The sequence below is a fragment of the Carassius carassius genome, chromosome 3 (assembly GCF_963082965.1).
Source record: "Carassius carassius chromosome 3, fCarCar2.1, whole genome shotgun sequence".
Taxonomy (NCBI): Eukaryota; Metazoa; Chordata; class Actinopteri; order Cypriniformes; family Cyprinidae; genus Carassius; species Carassius carassius.
Window position 1 is genome coordinate 41082989 of NC_081757.1, and position 20902 is coordinate 41103890.

At 37.4% G+C, this 20902-nt stretch overlaps 1 protein-coding gene across 1 annotated transcript; it reads right to left on the minus strand.

Annotated features, from left to right (window-relative positions):
• Positions 1 to 5456: 5456 nt before the first annotated feature.
• On the minus strand, positions 5457 to 20398 carry LOC132127089 (synaptopodin-2-like). Its single transcript, XM_059538719.1, has 4 exons — positions 20259 to 20398; positions 12984 to 13135; positions 11778 to 12496; positions 5457 to 10268 (listed from the first exon to the last, which is right to left on the minus strand). The coding sequence occupies exons 1-4, from the start codon at positions 20364 to 20366 to the stop codon at positions 6562 to 6564; spliced, it is 4686 nt and encodes a 1561-aa protein (XP_059394702.1). The 5' UTR covers positions 20367 to 20398; the 3' UTR covers positions 5457 to 6561.
• Between the last annotated feature and the right edge of the window lie 504 nt (positions 20399 to 20902).

Genomic DNA, 20902 nt, shown 5'->3' on the forward strand with positions numbered 1-20902 from the left:
CCAAGAGTGTGCAAAGCAGTAATCAAAGCAAAAGAAGAACCTAGAATATGACATATTTTCAGTTGTTTCACACTTTTTTGTTATGTATATAATTCCATATATAATTCCACATGTGTTAATTCATAGTTTTGATGCCTTCAGTGTGAATCTACAAATTTCATAGTCATGAAGATAAAGAAAACTCTTTGAATGAGAAGGTGTGTCCAAACTTTTGGTCTGTACTGTATGTGTATATATATATATATATATATATATATATATATATATATTTAGTGTATATATATATATATATATATTTATATATTTAGTGTATATATATATACATACACTAAAATGCATTTGAAATACATTTATTTAGTTCTAAGTATACTTAATTGTGTGTAATGAGGATAGCTGTGGCGTAATGTTGGAGAGTCGGACTTGAGCAAATGCCCACTGCTCCGGGTATGTGTGTGTTCCCTACTCACTGCTGTGTGTGTGCACTTGGATGGGTTAAATGCAAAGCACCAATTCCGAGTATGGGTCACCATACTTGGCAAATGTCACGTAAAAAATAAAATAAAATAGAAAATAACTAAATTGGTATACTGAAAGTCTGCTAAACTGGAACAACTAATTTTTGCTTAATGCGCTTTAATTGTGTAGAAGTAGTGTTGAAATCCAACTAAAGATATACTGAAGTATATTGATTGTGCTAAAGTGGAACCATTGCACGTTGTACACTTTAAATATCTTGCATTTAAGGAGCGATACTATTCAAAGGTCATACAATCTTCACCAATACGACATTAATCCACATTTTAGCCTTAATTTTAAGAAATGTGCATTGTTCAGTAAAGAAACACTCCAAATAGAATTGAATTATAATTTTATATTTATAGTCTTGAGTGAGATGTCAAGAAATATGTTACTGGATTTAAAGAATAATTAGTATGAATTCATTTTTTTTTTATAAATGATATACACAAATATACTTTTTTGTTTGTTTACTAGTGTTATTTTGTTACGCTAAAATGTTTATATTTTTTATTATTATTATTATTATTAATATTTATGTGTTAAGAGAATGTGCTAATATGAAAAACAAGTATTCCTTTAAGGGTAATTCGGAAATCCCATTGCTTTGGCCAGAGTAATGACTAGTCATGTTATAATCTGCAAAGTCTGAAAACTGGGGGCTCGTCCGGGATGTATGGGTCTAAAGAAGTTAGATAGTTTTGTCCAGTCTTCTAACTCCCTCGTTTCCTTCCCATAAAGGTCAAATAAAACTATCACTCCCAGACCCAGTATCTGTCATGTGATGTGACATAATCAAACATTACACCGTGCATGTGAGGAAATACATTTACAGTGATGATCACAGGTATCCTTGTACTGTTACAAGCATATATTATAGTACACTACTAAAATATACTCCTTATTTATGTATATTATTACACAGATTTATACTTATTTATATAATATAACAAGAATGGCCGACACTGACTATAATTTACATATCCCAAACAATTGCAAAAGCCTAATTTGAACAGAGCTCAGTCTTCAATGTCAGCTGCCACATAGTTCAGTTGTATGACAAATACAAGCTCAGGAGTCGAGCCAAGCCTCACAAGCCATTATATAACACGACAGCAACTTCTTATAGACGGCTGGACTGAAAACCTCTCCCTCAGGCTTGATTCCTCACAAAATATGCAAAAATGTTTACTCAAAAACTCCCCAAAGAATTCCAAAAATGACCACAAGTGCTGCACTTCTTTTAACATGTTCTTTTAATACAAGTGCAAAGCATGGATTTATTTCAGCTACATACAGATGTGGAGCTGCAGAATGTATAAATCAAACAGTTCACAGAATACTGAAATCCTCTCTGATGCACTTGACAGTTCAACAGATCTTTTGGTATCTTGATCAATATTTTATCAATCAAACACGTCAAAGTTTAGTTTGCTGATATCCTTCATGAAGAAACGCTCAGTCATAGAATAAAGAAATAAAAGTATGAACAACTCGTAGAGTAGAAATAAACATAATTTTTAAGTGGATTGAGAGCATGCATTGTCACACAATACTTGTAAGGAATGTACACTTATTTATTAATTTATTAATAGCAAAACGGAGACTGAATTAGTTGAAGTGAATTTGGTGCAGCAGGGTGTGTGGCGAAGGGTCAGGCCGGGTCACCAAAGACTGATTTAATCTTTTAAAGTGAAGCTTATGTAACAAGCACGCCTATACTGATTCATCAGTTTCTGCTTAATAGCTTTGTAGCACACAAACAAATTTAGTTTCTTCTCTCTTTAGAATCACTACATCACTACAATCGAGACATCCCCATTATAGTATTATTTTAATGCAGTAATATAAAATTTGCTGTTAATTTGTGATTAAACAAACTGAACTGTGTCTCACACTAGCATTTACAATATGTACTATGAAAATGTATAATGTTTTATTTCGTTAGCAAGTATCATGCACAATCGCTTTGTCCCATTCATTAGTGCAACACTTTAAAACCGAATGCATGACCCTTGTGAAAAAGAAGTGCACTTGTAGTGTGAATCAAATCTTATAATTTATTTATTTTTTACTTGCACTTGCAGATATAATTTGTGAAATAAAAGCCCGCTTAAGTCTACTTAGAAAAAGTGCATGCTCCTGATTGTGTTCCTTAACACACTTAAGCACACTTTTAAGATCGTCCAACTTACTATGGTCAAAAAAGCATTTTAGAGTTTTTATATATATATATATATATATATATATATATATATATATATATATATGTAATATGTCATGCATATTATTTCCATAATAAGTATTCTTTTTTTATTATAATAATAGTAAGCATGTAACATGTAATGGCCTTATATCAGTGACTTAAACATTTTAGTTTTTCACTAAGCACGCATAAATGTTGCTTTATCAAAAACACAATCATGTCCATTCATGCTGCTCACATATTATTGTAGCGCAGTTTGTGTTTAATACAGTGTAATCAGAATTTAGCCATTAATATGTTTGTAAGCAACTGAAAAAAGCTTGTCAAAAACTTCTCCATGGCCCCAAAACACTCTCAGACCCCAGAGGGTTAATATAAAGTGTTACCAAAATATGCTTAAAAGTACTTCTTTTTCACAAGGGTATACATGTTCACTGATCACATTGAGAGATTATTGTAAGTGTGAACTTCAAAAGCAAGCTGTAACACTGATAATCTTCATAAACTTAACTTCTCCTATCATCTTCTGACTTTCATGGATCCTTATTACGCATTATCAACATCTCTGTCTTTCTTGTTCAATAGTAGCCATAACAATTTTACTTTACTCACTTTCCAGCAATATTCATTCCTGTCCTATTTGATTTCACTTTCACTTGCATATAAAGGGTTTCCTGGCTCTCCTTCAACGTCTCCAAGTACTGCTATCTTTGGCTTTATAGATTGTTAGTTTATTCAGATCGGCCGGTGAAGGCCGAAGATTAGCCTCTGTCACTGACCTTTGGGGCTGTCTAAAGGGTGACCCGTAGGGGACGGGACCAGCTGGTGCCGATGCTGTGCTCTTGGTTGGGGACAGAAAAGTCAAAGGTGATTGACTTAAACTGTCTATTTGGTTTTTTGGCGGAGGTTCATATGCGACCTTTGCCTTCCACTCGGCCGGAGGCTCTGGTAAGAGCTTACTCTTAGCGGCATAGTGCAGGTTGGAGGCAATGGACTGTTGAATGTCCAGAAATGTAAAGGCTTCATCCACGAGCCCCAGTGGGTGGCATGAGGCAGCTTCCCAGGGGGTGAGAGGCTTGTGACCCCTGTCTATCCGGGCGGTCTGGCCCACTGGTGGCCGTATGGAAATAGTGTGGGATGAAGGTCTGGGAGATGGAGAAGATGAAACTGACCTGGGGTTGAGACCCACAGCTGAAAGAGTCACCGGTGGTGACAAGGATGAGCTCCTAAGCGCCTGAAATGAAAAAACAAATTCATTTAAAGCAGGTGGCAATAAACAAGTCGTTGTTTCAAAATGCTTTTCAAGGGTCACTGACATATGTGCATGCGGGCACAAAGACAATTTCTCTTCAGGTTTCAAAGGAAAGAACTAAGTGGCATTAAACAAGAAGGGCTGGGCTGCCACCATCTGGTTACGATATTAACTTGCAGGGCTCTTATTACTACAGTTCATTTGATAAATCTGATTTTGCATGATGAGTAAAATTAGCATTTTGAATAAAATGTGATGTTATGAACTAAACATATGGAATACTCGAGAACACTTTATTTTAAGGTGTCCTTGTTACATGTACTAACTATTATAATAACAAAAAATAATGCATAATTACAGGCAAGTAACCCTAACCCTATAGTAAGTACATGTAGTTAATTAATATCTATTTAGTATTTAAATGTATAATTACACTGTAACAAGGACACATCAAAATAAAGTGTAACCAAATACTCTAATGATAATATTCTTTTTAGTGAATTTGTAGTATGTTGTAGTAGTTTGTAGAAAAAAAAAAACTCCAGGTTGACCAAGAACAATGCATGTGGAAAAATATGTATTATATGCGTTAAAAAAGATAAATGTATTTAATTTGTACAATAAAAAATGTAAAGCCAGTAAAGTGTTAAATGAATAATTAAATTAACCGACTTAATATTGACAAATATGACTGTCATGTACTGTAGATGTTGCACAATTTAAATTTTGTCTCTGATGTTTTATTAAAACATGAATCACTATAAGTGATACAAAAGCAACAGGTGGCATAAAGCAGAGCGTTCTCCTCTCCCACATTTAAAATCATGGGACCAGAGATCACATTTCTCCAAATATAGCTCCTGCAGCAGGCCTTGAAGAGCATTCGGTCATATCATTTCCACTTTTCCAATTATGAAGTATGTCTTACTTGGCTTCTGAAAAGTATGATGCAACACGGGACCAAATTTAGAACAAAACTCATACTTCAGCTTGCATTTTGACATTCTTATTTCAGGCTTACATATTATTGATATTTTCCATGCAGACAAAAATTACTCTCATGCATATAAAACCAAATTGGATATAAATAATAATAGAAAATTTAATTTCATATACTCCTTCAAAAACATTTTTGATTATGCAATCTAAAGTGACTTGTTGATAAATGTAATCTACTATTTATTAGGAGAGACTGAGGGAAATTTTAAAACCTTTTTTCAATCACAGATATTTACACTAAGTAACTGTATTTACTGTAAATACTACCTGTATTTACTAACTGTATCTATTTACGAATAATGATAGTTGTTAATATTTTACTTAAGCTTAATAACTGACAGAATCTACTGCTAATACTAAAAGATAAGGAAAATGATTTTTTTAAAGTAATATGAAAGCAGAGAATAATGAGGGGTGCAAAAAATGCATCATTGTTAAGATAGAATTGAGTGAAGTATGAATGCAAAAGCAAACAAACAAAACTGAAGACAGTAATTTTAATGGCACAGTGGAACATTTTACAAATAGTGTTCTATGGAGAAAACATCACACAAAGAAATGAACAAAAGACAGCAAAAAAAGAACAGAATATAGCAATCAAACTAAAAATGAACTTGCTGACTTCCTATATCTATTTTATTTGATGTTCCTCTAGTAGAACTGCTGAAAAATTCTGAAGCAAACAAAAATTTCTCCCTCAAAAATAAATAAGTGACACAAAATCTACTTATTTTCATAAAAAGTAAAAATTAAGAGCTCTCCAACTTACAGTATGTACCAGCTGTTAAACATTAAAATATTGACACTATTCAACCTGCTTGAAAAAACTCACATTCTGAGCACATTCATTTCTTCAGTTATGAAAAAGTCTGAAACATTAATTACAATTTAGAAATATAACAATCTTTTTTTTTTTCTATCTCTTAAGGTGGGAGATGATTGAACTCCACTACATAAAATAGTTACCTTAATACATTCTGTCTCTGTGTTTTATAGTATCTCCTTGCACTGTTGGCTCTGCCAGAAGTTGTTCATACACGGTTTACTTGCATATTCCAACCACTGTATCATAAGACTGTTTATGTATTTATTGCTGTCTGTCTACTCAGGTGTTGTAATATGATTGTATAGTGTTGGTTTGGTTTGAAGGATTATATCCTTAAGTTCTATTGCAAATCATTTACCCAGTAGCCCTTCTAACAGACCATTTTGTCACTTTTTCACCTGTCCAAATATTTCCGTCATTATTAAGCATTCATGTTTCTCTTCTCAAACTCAATCAACAATGATTCCCTTTGACCAAAATTAAGTCTAAGCTGACTAAGTACATTCTCGTCCTACCTTTAGCAGGCCACGTCTATAAAAATATTTGTATAAAGTACTTGGCAGAGCATTTTTATGTAAAAACACCATGTGATATAGTTCTGAAATATCTATGCGCTCTTCTGATCTGTTCTGGCAGATCTTAAAAGTCGATTGTTACATAATTTTTCCCTTTGGAAGAAAGCTTCTGCTCTACATAAAGTATCTGGATCATAGCTTAGTTTTCCTAAGGTAAAGACACCGGAGAAAAATCACTATAACATAACTATTTTTCAGGAGTGCTTGGCTTCCACACCTGGGCAGCACTCTTCTTGGCTGAAAATTTGGGCTTTGGAGCAGCAATAATACTGCCTCCTGAGGCAGAGTCAGCCCTTGCTGCTACTGGGTAAGATGGCCCAACATAAGAACTAGGGGCTGGTTGGTAAGCCAGCGCAGGTCCAGCTTGATATACTGCATTAGGACCTGTCTGAAAGGAGGGTGGGGAGGGCTGTTGGTAGGGAGGGCTTGGTGCTTGTTGATAAGGATTTACAGAAGGCTGTTGGTATGCTTGTTGGGGGTTGTATTCTTGTTGATATGAGACCTGTTGAGGTTGTTGTTGATAAGAATTTAGAGCAGGCTGATATGTATTAGAAGGGGGTTGGTGGTAAAGGCCATCTTGCATAGTTGACTGACCAGCTATCCCATAGGGTTGCTGGGCCTGCTGTGGCATAAAACCATAAGGGGGAGGACCTTGGTTATATCCCATTTGCTGGGTTTGATTGGGAGGACCTAGTGCTTGGGCTTGAATTTGGGCCTGAGCTTGAGCCTGGGCTTCAGCTGCCTTTTCAGAAGCAAGCTTTTCAGCTGCCTCCTTTTCTGCAGCAAGTTTCTCTGCTGCTGGGCCATATGTAAAAAGGGAGGAATTCAGCTGATAGGGCTGATGCTTCATGACATCAAGAACATGAAGAGGTTTCGGGCCACGTTTTTGCTTATCTTTGTTTTTGTTCTTGTTTGCTGTTGAAGGGTTAGAGGGGGAAGGCTGCTTGATAGCACCTGGTGGATATGACGGTGAATGAATTGGATTATATGCCAATGGTGGGGGAGCCCTGCAATTGGGTGAATATTTCCAGGAATTTGGCAAAGAAGGAGAAGGTGAAGATGGTCTTGCCTTATTCTGCACTGTGGTAGAGTCCACAATGTACTTCTCCATTCTGGATTGCCTTTTGGCGAACAGTTCAGCTCCTTTCCCTTTCAAGGCTGGCATCTCAAATGCTGACCCAAAACCAGAGGTGGACATAGTACTACGTGTTGGAACAGGAGATGTTGCCTTTGTCCCAGTGGTATATGAATTCATTCGTCGTGGAGGAGTGGGCTGAGAGCTCTGAGTTGGACTCCATGGCTTGATTGGTTGGGGAGGCAATTTCTGGGATTCATTTTGGGCAGTGCTGCTAACTGCACTCTGTTGGTGTTGGGGTGCCCAAGCATTTACAGTCGGTTGAGACTGAGATTGTGCTGGTGCCCACTGGCTCACAGGTGGCTGGGATGCCTGCTGTAGAGGTTTCGGTGCCCATGGAGGATGAGCCTGAGTTGGTGGGAGTGGCTGAGCCCAGGGAGGCTGAATTTGATTCTGTGCAGTTGTCCAAGAGTTCATTGCTTGTTGAGGATGTTGAGAAGCAGGTTCTTGTCCCCACTGTGGATGTGGTTGGGACTGGGCTGGCATCGATGGCCAAGGATTCATGGGTTGTTGCACTGGTGCCGTGTGATGATGTGGAGGTTGAGTCTGCTGAGCCCATGGAGGCTGTGGTTGAATTGGACCCTGTGGCTGAGTCCATGCATTTGCAGATGGCTGTGTTGGATTTTGCTGTTTGGCCTGAGAGACCCCAGGTGGTTGGGGCTGTGACTGCCTCTGAGGTTGAGTCCAAGAAGGCTGTGGCTGTTGCTGATGGGACGATGCCCAATGTGGCGTCAACTGTTGTTGCTGGGACCATGCTGGATGTTCCTGAGCTTGAATTTGATCTTGTTGCCAAACATTGATAGATGGTTGTTCCGGCTCATGCGGCTGAGACCAGGGAGCTTGTGGGGTTGACTGATTTGGACTTGGTGCCCAAGAATTGATTTGGGACTGAAGCTGTGGTTGATGTTTGGTTGGGGGTGAAGTTTGAGGCTGTGTTACCCAAGAAGGCTGGGATTGTGTTTTAGAAGGGACTTGTACTTCTGGAGGACCTTGAGACTGTGTCATCCACTGTGGCTGTGTTTGAGATTGGTTTTGAGATGGGACTTGCAATTGAACCTTTTCTGGACCCCAAGTACTTACTGGAATCTGCTGATGACTTTGATTTGGAGCTGGATCCCATGATCTGACAGATGGATCTGACTGCGTAACAGGTGGTACAACAGGAGCAGAATTAATTTTTGGCTGGGGTTGTTTCTCATTCCAGGTTTCTTGTTGCTGGTTCGACTCCATTTGGGATTCTTGTTGTTTCCAGGCATTATCTGGAGGAAGCTGTTCAGGACAGTGGAAAACATCATGTGATTCGGGGGCCAATGTAGGCTTTTCTTCAGACAACATTGGGGCCCCCATTTCAGGGGCAGGGGCAAAAGCAGTATCAGCCTCTGTGACTGGAGCTTCTGCAGGGGCTGGGACACTATTTTCGGTTTGCTGTGGGATGGGTTGTTCAGCAGTTTCTTGTTGAACAGACCATGGTGGAGAAGCAGGGTTAATGTAAGGTTTAGGAGCTACTGGTGGTGGAATTTTGTGTTTCGTCTTAGAAGGCTGAAGAAAGTTGCAGGCTTCAGCTCCTAAACTTAAATAATCTTCTTCTGGACAAAACTCTAAACCTGCCTTCTTGTCATTCCTGTTAAGGAGATTCAACAGAGCAGGATTAGGTGAAACCTTGGGAGACTCCTTGAAAGTGAACATTGGCTTATTGGCACTCCTCCTCCTTGTATCTTGCAAGATACCAGTCTTGATAGCAGGCACAGATATACGCTCATCACGGGAAGCAATCTGTTCACCTTGTCCCAATGAATACCCAGGCTGTTCTTGATTGTCTGCACTTGATGAGGATGAAAATGGAGCAGCCACTCTATTCTGAACTGAAAATGGTTTGGCACTCCTGTTTGTGACTAATGGCTGCATTTCGTTTTGCATCTGCTGATCAAACATGCCATTCATATGATGCGAATACTGTTGCACTTGCTGTTGTTGGGAGTGTTGTTGCTGATTGTATGATTGCATGTGTTGGTACATATTTTGTTGCTGGTAGTCTTGCTGTTGTTGGTGCTGGTATTGTAGCTGCTGCTGGTATTCTTGATACTGCTGCTGCTGTTGATAGTACTGTTCTTGGTTCTGATGATATTGTTGTTGCTGTTGTTGCTTCTGTGCTGATAAGCTGTGGTGTAGATTTACATCCATGTAATTCTGGTTCTCTTGTGCATGCATATAAGTCTGCTCCTCCATGTTTTGGTATGTTTGATGTGTCTCAGGCTCCTGCACTGCTTCAACAGGGATCCCCTTACGTCTCATCTCTTCATGTTCTTCTACTATCTCATCCATGCGCTGTTTGCGCTGGGCAAACATGAGGGCTCCTTTCCCCTTTGTCTCAGGTAGTGCATCCATACCCTGCTGGTTGTCAAGCTTGCGCTCTATCTCAAGTAATCCAGTATCCCAATCAAAGCTTACAATGCTTTTCTGGCCTGAGGCATTGGTAAAGAAATCCTCGTTAATTTCTGTTTCACTTGTGGCTAAAACAGTGAACTCAAAAGTGTGCTCTACTTCGTCGCCTTCGTCGTCCTTATAATCTGGTTCGTCCTCACCAGTACCGTAGCTTACAAGCGTATACTTCTTGGCCCTCTGTCTATGCTTCTTAAACATCAACACCCCCTTGTTATTAGGGTTGGGGGCAGGAGCTGACAGCAGGAGAGCAATGCGCTTGCATTTGGACTTGGCTTCTTTCACCTGCTTCTCTGAAAGGCTCTCACTGCGCCGGAGCCCTAAGAATGAGAAAATGAGAAGTTAAGGTTACGGGTAGAGAGTGAGGCGGGTGAGGTCATAAAGAAGGTCTGTTGGTTGGTCCTGGTGGCCTAAATCACTGAACTGTGTAAGAAGCATATAAATAGCACTGTTATGTGAGCAGCCAGTAAGTCATTTCATATGAGAGGACTTGAACTGGGAAAATACAAGTATTAACTGTGAACCCTGTAGCTAAGTAATTTTTAACTATTGTTAAGCCAAATGCATAATTGTTTATTATGCATCAATATATACTGCATGCAATTAAGATCCTGTCAGTTAAAACTAAAAAAATGCATGACAATGTATATCAATAAAGTTTTTTTAGAGAGTCATGGCTTGTCCGCTAAACAAATGATGAATCCCTGGTTTAACAGCAGTTAAATGGAATTCACGGCTCTCCTGACCCGCATTACTCTTAATGACCCAATAAGTCATTCTCCAAGCAGAGATTTGAGAACACCATCACCAATTAACTAAATCTCTGATCCATGTAATAACATCCAGACATTAACATAAGCCAATTTAAGCTGTGAATGTGTCTAGAGCACGTTACTGAGGTTGAGCCAATAGCAGACACAGCAGAGAAAAGAGAGGAAGTAAAAATATCCCCGGGGCGCTATGTGGGCTTGCAAGTGCCGGAGCGCTAATACAAGCCCATATGTGCAGCTCCAAAAGTTGTAAAAAAACATGCTACCCTATTCCAGTCAATATACACAGAAGTAAGGCCCCATATCCCCACAAGGCACCTGTGTCTGTCCTTTCAAAACAGATTTGGCTAAAACTTAGAGAGAATAAAGACTTGCCACATTTCAGATTCTTGTCTTTCCAACCTCAAGGTGGAGATAGCCATAGATGAGTGCTCCTTCATTTTCAGTGCTGCTAAGATGGCCAATTTTAAAGGATCGGGTAACAGGCCAGAGTCACACATGCTGATGTCTGTCAAATGCATGGCACTTCTGCAAGCACCATTAGCATGCCCATGTTTTATTCTTAACTTCACCAGTCATGTCACCCTAAGAGCCCCCACCAGTTACTGCTACGGTGAATCATTGCTATGTTCTTTTTTGTTCTATCTATCTATCTATCTATCTATCTATCTATCTATCTATCTATCTATCTATCTATCTATCTATCTATCTATCTATCTATCTATCTATCTATCTATCTATAATCCATAACAAACATTTGATATGAAAAGCATTACACTTATTCGTGCTTTTGCTCACAAATCATTAAAAGTATACATAATACAGTAACGCAATAAGTGACAATAAACAGGGGTTAAAAAGAACCATACAAACTGGACATGAATTGTGTTGAACTTTCTTTAAACTATTACTTAAGAAAGCAATTCACAGCTGAGTCCGTCAGTTCACTGATGCTATATCTATAACCTAAGCTTTTTAAATATGAAATTATTGCTATTCTTGAAAACAGATACTATATCACACTATAAGAAGAAACACTGAAAATGCAATGTTACTTACTGGCGTGCCTTGCCCGGTGCTTGTTGGGCTCGTTGACCTCCCTCTCTGATTCGGAGTCCCACTCCTCTGAGGGAAGTCCAAAGGACACAGATGAGGAGGTGGGAGCTTCTTCAACAAGCCCTCCTTCTTCCCCAGCAGAATCCAACCGTTGACTGGCCTCTACCCCCTCCTTTCCTGAACAGCTTCCAGATAACTGCTTCACTATCACCTCAACCTGTCTTGTCAAAGCAGGGGGTTTGCTAACCAACACACCCCGCTGACCAAGGGGTTGCCGGTCTCGTCGGGGTATGTAGAGGGGGTTAGCTGGAGTAAATGCGGTGGTTGTATAATTGACGCTCTCATCCGTCTTTCTTTGATGGATGTCTCCCACAACTCCACATGCACTGCCTAATGCAGTACAGTCTGGCTCTTCCAGGGTGGTCTTGGAGAGCGAAAGCTGCAATTCAACTACAGATCCTGGGGTTACATCCAAACTGGTGTCTCCACCACCCTGGGCATTGGTGCCTCTACTTTTATTCCTAGAAGCAGGTATTTGAACTTGGGTCCGAACCAATCGAGTCCTTACTGGACACTCTCCATCGCTGTCCGTCTCCCCATAATATGTTTCATCCTGGGACTCAGAGGTGTATAGTTCCTGTGGCTCGTGAGGCCTGGATGGAGAAGGGATCCGAAAAGTGGTGCTAACCATTTTAAAGCTCTCCTGAGGTTGACTACAGCATCTAGAGGGAGGAGATCATGGTCAGTTCTATTTATTTGCAGTTAATCCATCCATTTTTAACACCATGACTTCATTATCAAGCAAATCATTTATTGGAAATGAGAAAAAAGTACCTCAGTTTTCATTTACCATTGGGAGAATCAAAATTGGACCATTTTATTTTTCTGTTAATCACATATTAATGTCTTATTAATCTAAATGGATCCTGGTAAGAGATTCTGTTTTTGATTGTCCAGTGGGTGTTTAGTATTTCAAATGTCAAGACAGGCATAAACAAGACATCTCATGAACTATGCTATAAAAATGCAAATAACTGTCCAGTTTAATGCATGCATCACAATATGTCGCATCATGAGGGACAGAAGAGGAAGAGAACCTTTAATATGAAATGAAAAAGCGATATAATTTTTGCCTAAAAAACCTGATACACTGAAGGTAAACAAGCAACCAGAGTGCATCTAAGAACATTTGTCTAAGCTTTAAAATACCTTTTGACAAGCAGCTGTAGACAGTCAGCTGAGGCTTCAATGAGATCAATAGCGTCTGAGAGACTGAGCTTAGAGCAAGGCTTTCCATTCACCGACACCAGCTCATCATTCTCACACAATCCAGCCACGGCAGCAGGACTACCATCCTCTATCTATAAGATAGATAATAATCATGCATTTATTAAATGGTAGCTTGAGAAATTTAAAAAGATATAATTGAACATAAAAGTAAGGCTAGACATTGCAATGTATACGAAAAGTGCTTTCCGTAAAAGCATCATAGTAGCTTAACCGCAAAAATGCACCCCAAATCTTTTTTTTTCTGTTTAACATAAAATAAGAGATTTTGAAGAATGCTGGGAAACTAACATCTGATGGTAGCCATTGACTTCCACAGTATATAAAAACACTGGAAGTCAATGGCTACCGTCAGCTGTTTGTCTCCCAACATTCTTCAAAATATCTTCTTTTTATTTTCAGCATGAAAAGAAACAAACTCATGCAGGTTTGGAGAAACATGAGGGTGAACAAATGCAGACAGAATTTACCTTTTTGGGTGAACTATCCCTTTAATACAGATTATTAAAAAGAAGAAAATATATTTGATAATAAATTAATATATTCTCAGAAAAAGAAAGGCAAAAGCATTTTTTTTGTAAAACATAGTGTGAACATGTATAATACTGTACATGGTTGAAAAAAGGGCTATAAGTCCATCCTTGGTTCAAAGACAGTGCATCTTAATTTAGACCAAGTGTCTCTAATTTACTGATCACAACAGCTGCATGTCAAATGACTAAACAGTGCTCCTGGCCAAAGCAGGTCTATGAGCCATTAGCCTCGCAAACTGAAGAAGAGACACTTAGATTTAATATCAGCCATCTGTAACTTTGAGGGCATCACAAATCAACTCTGCTCTAAGGTCAAGTCATAAAGCAGAGCGATTGTTCGTCTCTCTGCTTGATTTAGCACATGGTATTATTGAAATGTTTATGCAGTAACAAGATACAAGCTAGCAAGCGAGCTGGAAATCTATATCGAACTGCAGATGAAATCTTTAAAGTGAATGTTTTCTCAGATACAAAGAATAATTCAGTCCTGAGATGACCTTGTTTATTTGGACAATTTCATTACAAGCCATTCCCAAATATAATGGCAGCATTATGAGAGCAAATCTATTTATGACCGTCTGCCAGTGATAAACACCTTCACCTTAAATAAACCAAAAATCATGACTCAAGTTCATAACTTCAACTGGAGGAATTTCCATCAGGAATTGTGGGATTAGTTTCTCAGTTTAACAGCTCATGTAAACACAGCTGCTCAAACCAGACACATTTGCATATTTCATTTGTGTTGACAACCATAGGCTGACTGAAACTTAACATATAGTGCAATGATGGTTTTCAGTTGCAGATAATGTGTGCATTAAAAAAAAAAGTGGGATAATAAATTTTAAGATTCAAAAGAATATACAGTTATGTTTTAATTTTTAGTTGAATTGTTGATTTAATTGAATTAGTTTGGCATTAAATGCATAGGGGTCACAGACCCTCTCCTAAGTCTCTAGTAGAATTTTCTTTTCTAGTGCATGAAATCATACTCCAAACAACAATTATGATGATTCATAAGCTTTTTGTTCATCTGAATCCAACATAACTGGAATTGCAGAAAACTACTGTTTGACAATGGAAAATTCTGTGGAAATTTTTATTGTGTATAAAAACTTTGTTAGACCTCAAATGGTAAACAAATTTACTGTACATTGATGCTAAATAGCATAAAGCTTATACACATGCTGTTGACTGACAGTTCTTGGATCCAAGTCTCCATTGACCCCAGGAGGTTAACAAAAGCTAAAATTGTAATATTGCCATCTGATGCCCACGATCCAAGAACTGTCAGTCAACAGCATGTGTATGTAAGCTCTCTATACTATTTAACATCAATGGAAATTTCCTTACCATTTGAGGTTTAACATAAAGTTGAATTACACACACACACACACACACACACACACACACATTTTAAAATCGCCTAAAAAATTCACTGTTTGAAATTTTTTTTGACAATGGATGTTTGCAAGGCAAGCTCCATTAAGAGTCTTTGTTAGAGGACTTTGTTAAAGGACAATAAAGTTCCCATTGATTACCACTAGAGGGCAGTGTGCAGTCAATAAAAGACTCCCTATTCAAATACAGTAAAGTTATTCTGAGATTAAAAATAAACTACAATACAAAATATCTGAGATTCACACATGATCTGCAGAAAGATTCTGTCTCCAGTGGCTTCTCCTCTCTTACTAAATATTTAGATAAAATTCTATGCACAGCATTGCCACAGAGGAGAACATTTCTCATGAACACATAGCTGGCCGTCTGTAGCTTTTCAACACATTATGGTGTAAATATTGTAAACAGCACACACTGATATTTCCTGGTCTATTATGTTACACATTAACAATCCTTAGAAAGCCACTGGCATGACGCCCAGTTTAAAGGTGAAGGTTCTTTAATTGAATAAAAGCATGGAGCTGTGGGATTATTATGAAGCTGTAGAGGAGATGGAGAACAGCTCTGGTCACTGTATGAGGGCTTTTCAGAGGAACGAAGCCTATATAATCGCTGCTCAGATGGACAAGTGACAGCAGATTTGAACACAAACATCATCCAAAAAAGGAGGGGAAAACATCATTCGTACTAGTGACCACAGAAAATCTGATTTAAACTTTAGGGATGACAATTAACAGGATATTTTATTTTGAATATTGTAATACCGTATTCACTCTTTTAATTTCGGATGAAGTTTGAACACCTTACAGAATTCATGCTGCTGCTTTTAACAGTGCATAAATGAATAAAACACTACATATAGCAGATAAAAAGGGCATATATCATGTAAAGACTGAGTATTATACATTTTACTTTATGTAAGGACACAATAGAAATGCAGCTTCAGCGTTTATGCTATTTGGCTAAATAAATGCTATGGATCTAATTGTTTATGAGAATACACTGTAAAAAGTAAAAAGTAAAAATGTGCAGGTGGGCTCCTGTAAAAAAATGTTTGCATAAATGTGTTAAATGTTCACTTCTAGTGTTCTTCTTCTTCTTCAAAAAAGTTGCTGGTAGCCATTGAATTAAAATACAATAAAAGTCAATTAGAACCAGAAACTGTTTGTTTTTTAATTTCTCAAATATCTTCTGCAAATATCTTCATTTATCAAAATATCTGTGCTCAACAGAAAAAATTAAACATAAAAAATATTGTCAAAACTTTAATTTTTGGGTGGAATATCCCTTTGAGTTTTTTGAGAAAAAAAATCAGCTAATTGCATATAATATACAAATGCATGTGCTTTAGTATGTTAGTTAACACATCAAAATAAGTGCACTTCTTTACCGATTAACAAAAATTTAAAGATCAAGAAAAAATCAAGATATAATGATATTTGGCATTATAACAAAGTGCATTTTAATTTTTTTAAATTAAGTTGGTTAAGAAAAAGTAGTTATTTAAGTGACATTTTATTTCATTAATATTGTATTATCTGCAAGTACAGGTTTTTTTCAAGGCATGAATTAAAAGTGCACATTGAATACAATTAAGTGCATTTATTTTTCACAAGGGACATGAAACACATTTAAGTTCACCTGACCATTATCATAAGGAGATTTACCATGTGATGAAATCATTTTTTATCAACACAATACATTTTAATAACATTGCAAACACCGTGCTTATACATTTGCGATACATACTGTACTAGAAGAGCAGAATGTGCTTAAAGAGCCAAATTGTTATTTAATAAATCAGTTCATGCAAGTGAAAAGGGTGAGTGTGTAAAGCTTGAAAAAGTATGTTCTGAAAAACGTCTGCTTCAAAGAAACCATAAGCATGCTTTATTCAATACTTTGATTTTCTTTTGTTTGAAAGCAAGGCTGATTGTGTTATAGGGCATTTGTTTCTTGGACATTGCGATCAAACATTATCTTGCACGAAAAATAAATTCTAAACGTAACATTTTGGAGGAGAAAGTCAAAAGCACAATTCAGTTTGTTCACATAAACACACTGAGTAAATGCAGCATGCTGGCTACTTCTGCCTCCTACAGCTTAAAGCAATTATCTTTCACTGTTTCCAACAGACATTTCAGGTAAAATGAACCATGGTGGTCTAAAGACTGCCAGGTTCCCATCGTTACATATACATTAGACGTAAATGGTGGATTTTCATTTACTTGTGCTGGGTGAGTTGGTTAGCAGTGTACCGCAGCACACAGGAGTGAATCCAGCTGTAATGTTGATAGCTAAATGACTTAAGGTTAAGCATAACTCTTTACTACAGACTGCTGGACGCCTTCCATCAGTCTAACAGTTCATTATGAAAATGTTTTTGTACGTGCATGTTCAAAAGAGACTGTAGCAATCTGTACTTTTAATGAACTCACTTTGGGCCCTTTGTATATGCCTAAGGATCCATCGTGTGCTCTAACTGTAGGACAGAATAAAAAAGCAGACCATTAGCAAACTAAAGACTTTTACCATTATAAAGCAATGCTGCACATTGAAATATAATCATGAATGAAATATAAACATAACATACACTCCTGAACAAAATCTTAAGACCAGGGGATGCATTGCAAGTTTTACACATTTCGCACTAGTGGATCATAACCGAGTTGTAAGTGCTGCTTCAAAATGCCAAAAGAAGAAACAGGAGCAAGAGACAAAAAATAGAGAGTAGGCAATTTATTGAAAACTGCATTTAAACTCAAACAGGCTGTTCATCAGCTGATCAAAAGTTTAAGACCATAGCCATAAAAAGGTATTTTAAAGGTAGACACTTAAAACTATAATGACACCAGAAACAGAAGCTTACTTTGACGGTTATACAGTAGATTTATGAGGGTGTGCACTGTAATATCATTACAAAAAAAAAAAGTTTGCCAGTCAGGAGTTTGCCAAAGCTAAGGTCTGTAAGCCATTATTAGGACTGAAACCTTACTAATGGCTATTAATGTTTTACGGAATTGTAAAATACAACTATATCATGTGAATAACACTTTAAAGAGCTACAAATAAATGAGTTTTTCAGCTGAGAAGGTCAGGATATTATTGCTTAATGACCTGTACACTGGCCAGGAACACATATTTCATGCAATATGCCCACTAAGAGACTTCAGACTCACATCTAGTCTGTTATTGATTTGTTGGTCATTTCGACTGATTAGTACCTACAGTACATACTTATCATACATTTACCAGAGCATTACTTGCAACCTGTGTAACACATTTATTCATATATGAAGGTGTACTGTAAGGGGTACAGTTTTTTTAAGTTGTAAACAAAACAAATATTCCTTTTATCATTTTTTACAAGAAAATACTATTACGTTCTTGAAATTTTCATGTTTAATGCAATGTGTTACTTGCAGTTTCTTGTGACGTCCTATGACGTTATACTAACAATTTCCGAGTGAAGATTGTTTCAAAGGAAAGCCTACACCAATTTATTATTATTAATAATGTTATTAGTATTATTATTATCATCAGTGTAAGTTATGGTCCTCTAATCTGTGTGGCTTTCCAATGTTATTTAATACAATTTGTAATGTTCCTGGCAAAAATAAATAAAACTAATTAAATAAATTAAAATTCAATAGAATCAGTACAAATCTGTTAATTCTGAGAAAATTCAATGTAATAAATTGAAAAAGTAAGAACATGGTAAAAAAAAAAAAAAGGCTTAGCTGTGGACAAAGAAAAATTGTACGAGGTGAAAATGAAAATTCAATGATATGAAAATTCTGTCATTATTTACTCAGCCTCCACTTGATGGTAGCCATCGACTTTCACCAACATTCGTCAAAATATCTTCTTTTGCGTTCAGCAGCTTGAGGATGAGTAAATGATGACAGAATTTCCATTTTTGGGTGTAATATCCCTTTAAGTATATTAGTATGTTTGTTAAAACTGTGTAATCAAAATGAATGGAGATTCTATATGGAATTAAAATACAAAATCTTAAATATTAGGCCTGAATTGTTTTGTGTGAGCAATTGAGCATATGTGGTTTTTAAAACTCTCTTTTTGCAAGTGATTCAAAATACCACGGAGCATTTATTTGAGCATTTATCGCAGACATGTTAATATTCAGTATAACATCACTCCTGCTAGCGTTATATTGCTTAAACATTTTAAATACTATTTTTCATAGCCATGAAGAGTTTTTAAACATGTTAAGCTGTCACATAAACAAAACATTTAAGTATAAACATATGTCTCACGGGGTCAGAGGCTGTGTTGAGGGTGGTGCTGATTATTTCCATATAACTCATTATGAATACAACTTCAAGCGGTCACAATTTACACGTTCTAAGCTGACACTCGCAAAACTTAATGATATAAGAAGTTTTAGTAATTTGCATGTTATCCCTAAATCAATGTTACCTATTCAGTTAAAGATTGACTAATAATTCAAGCCGCTGGAAACTAACAGTTTAGATTCTTGATATCTATGGGAGTGATGACAGATTGCATGAACTTGGCCAACAAACTTTGTTAGCTTTGCTGTGACCATATAAGGACCCTTGCTCAAGTCTGAGACAAGCAGAGCCTACGCAGCTAAGATCTGCCTGTAAAATTCAGCTAAAGAAAAACAACTTTGCCAGTGAACATTTATCAAAACAACAGGCCAATCTGAACTCCACGGGTGGCCACTAAGACATGTTGTCATTATGCAAGAATCCAACACATCGTTCGTTTACAACATTGCCCAAGTGTCCAGTTAACGTCATTATTTAACTGTATAAGGGAACTACAAAAAATAAAAATCCGATTTTGACAATATAGGCCAAGCTTTCTGGTTACAATTATCATACACATGTAAACTCAAATGAACATTAAACCCACCTTTGTCCAAGAACAAAACTTGCCTACATGTAACAAACAAAAAAAAGAAAACCTGCTGAAATGAGCTGCTTAAGCCAGCCAAAGATGAGTTCCTGGTTGAATCTGATCCAAGCTGGTGTTTATCTGATAAACCAGTTGGCATCCTTATCTGGCCAGCCTAAAAAGTACCAAAAACCCAACTAAAGCCTAGAAAACCAGCAGGGTACTCTGAAAGGGCATTTTTATCTTTCGTTATAAAACTCAAACACTATAACAACCTTGAGAAAGAGCCACAATAAAAGAGCAGAAAGCAATGGATATTCATCCTCAACACCAGGTACTATGAACTGCATAATTGTTGAATCTTCATCAGTGGTCTCACCTGAAGCAGCTGGATTGGATGTTGAGGGTCTTGAGCGCTCTGGCTGAGTGTGAATCCCCAGGGCGCCTCGCCACGCAGCGTCACACACACAAACTCACCCGTGCCCATCCTCCTGCGGTCTGAGAGAAGTCAAGCTTCTTCTGCTATATCTGAGGCTGCCTTCAGTGGGAGTAAAGACACAACAGCTGGAGTCCGGCCCTCTCTTCGGCGTCATTCTTCAGAGACCATTCTGAGGAGACTAACTGTTCTTTACTCAGGTTTAACCCTCAAGCATCTTTTGGGACAAATTTGGGCAAAATTATATTATAAAAAAAAATCCTTAATCTGAGCTGTACAACACTTAGCTACTTCTCCTAAATTTGCCACCTGAACACACACACACACACACACACACACACACACACACACACACACACACACACACACACACACACACATGTTGTGTTTCCATGTTTTATGGGGGCATTCCATAGGCGTAATAGTTTTTATACTGTTCTATGGCAATACACCAACCCTGCACCTAAATCTACCCCCCACAGGAAACATTCTGCATTTTTAGATTTTCTGAAAACTACATGTATAATCTTATAATCTAGTTTCCTCAAGGAGACCTCAAAATCTCAAAATTTTTAGGATTTGTCTTT

What these genes read in the sequence shown, in the direction of transcription:
- LOC132127089 (XM_059538719.1), bottom strand. Translation starts at nt 20,366, where the DNA reads ATGGGCACGGGTGAGTTTGTGTGTGTGACGCTGCGTGGCGAGGCGCCC. An exon ending in CTACAGCTGCTTGTCAAAAG is followed by an intron (nt 12,497 to 12,983) that starts GTATTTTAAAGC and finishes TCCTCCCTCTAG; the next exon opens with ATGCTGTAGTCAACCTCAGG. An exon ending in GCACCGGGCAAGGCACGCCA is followed by an intron (nt 10,269 to 11,777) that starts GTAAGTAACATT and finishes TCTCATTCTTAG; the next exon opens with GGCTCCGGCGCAGTGAGAGC.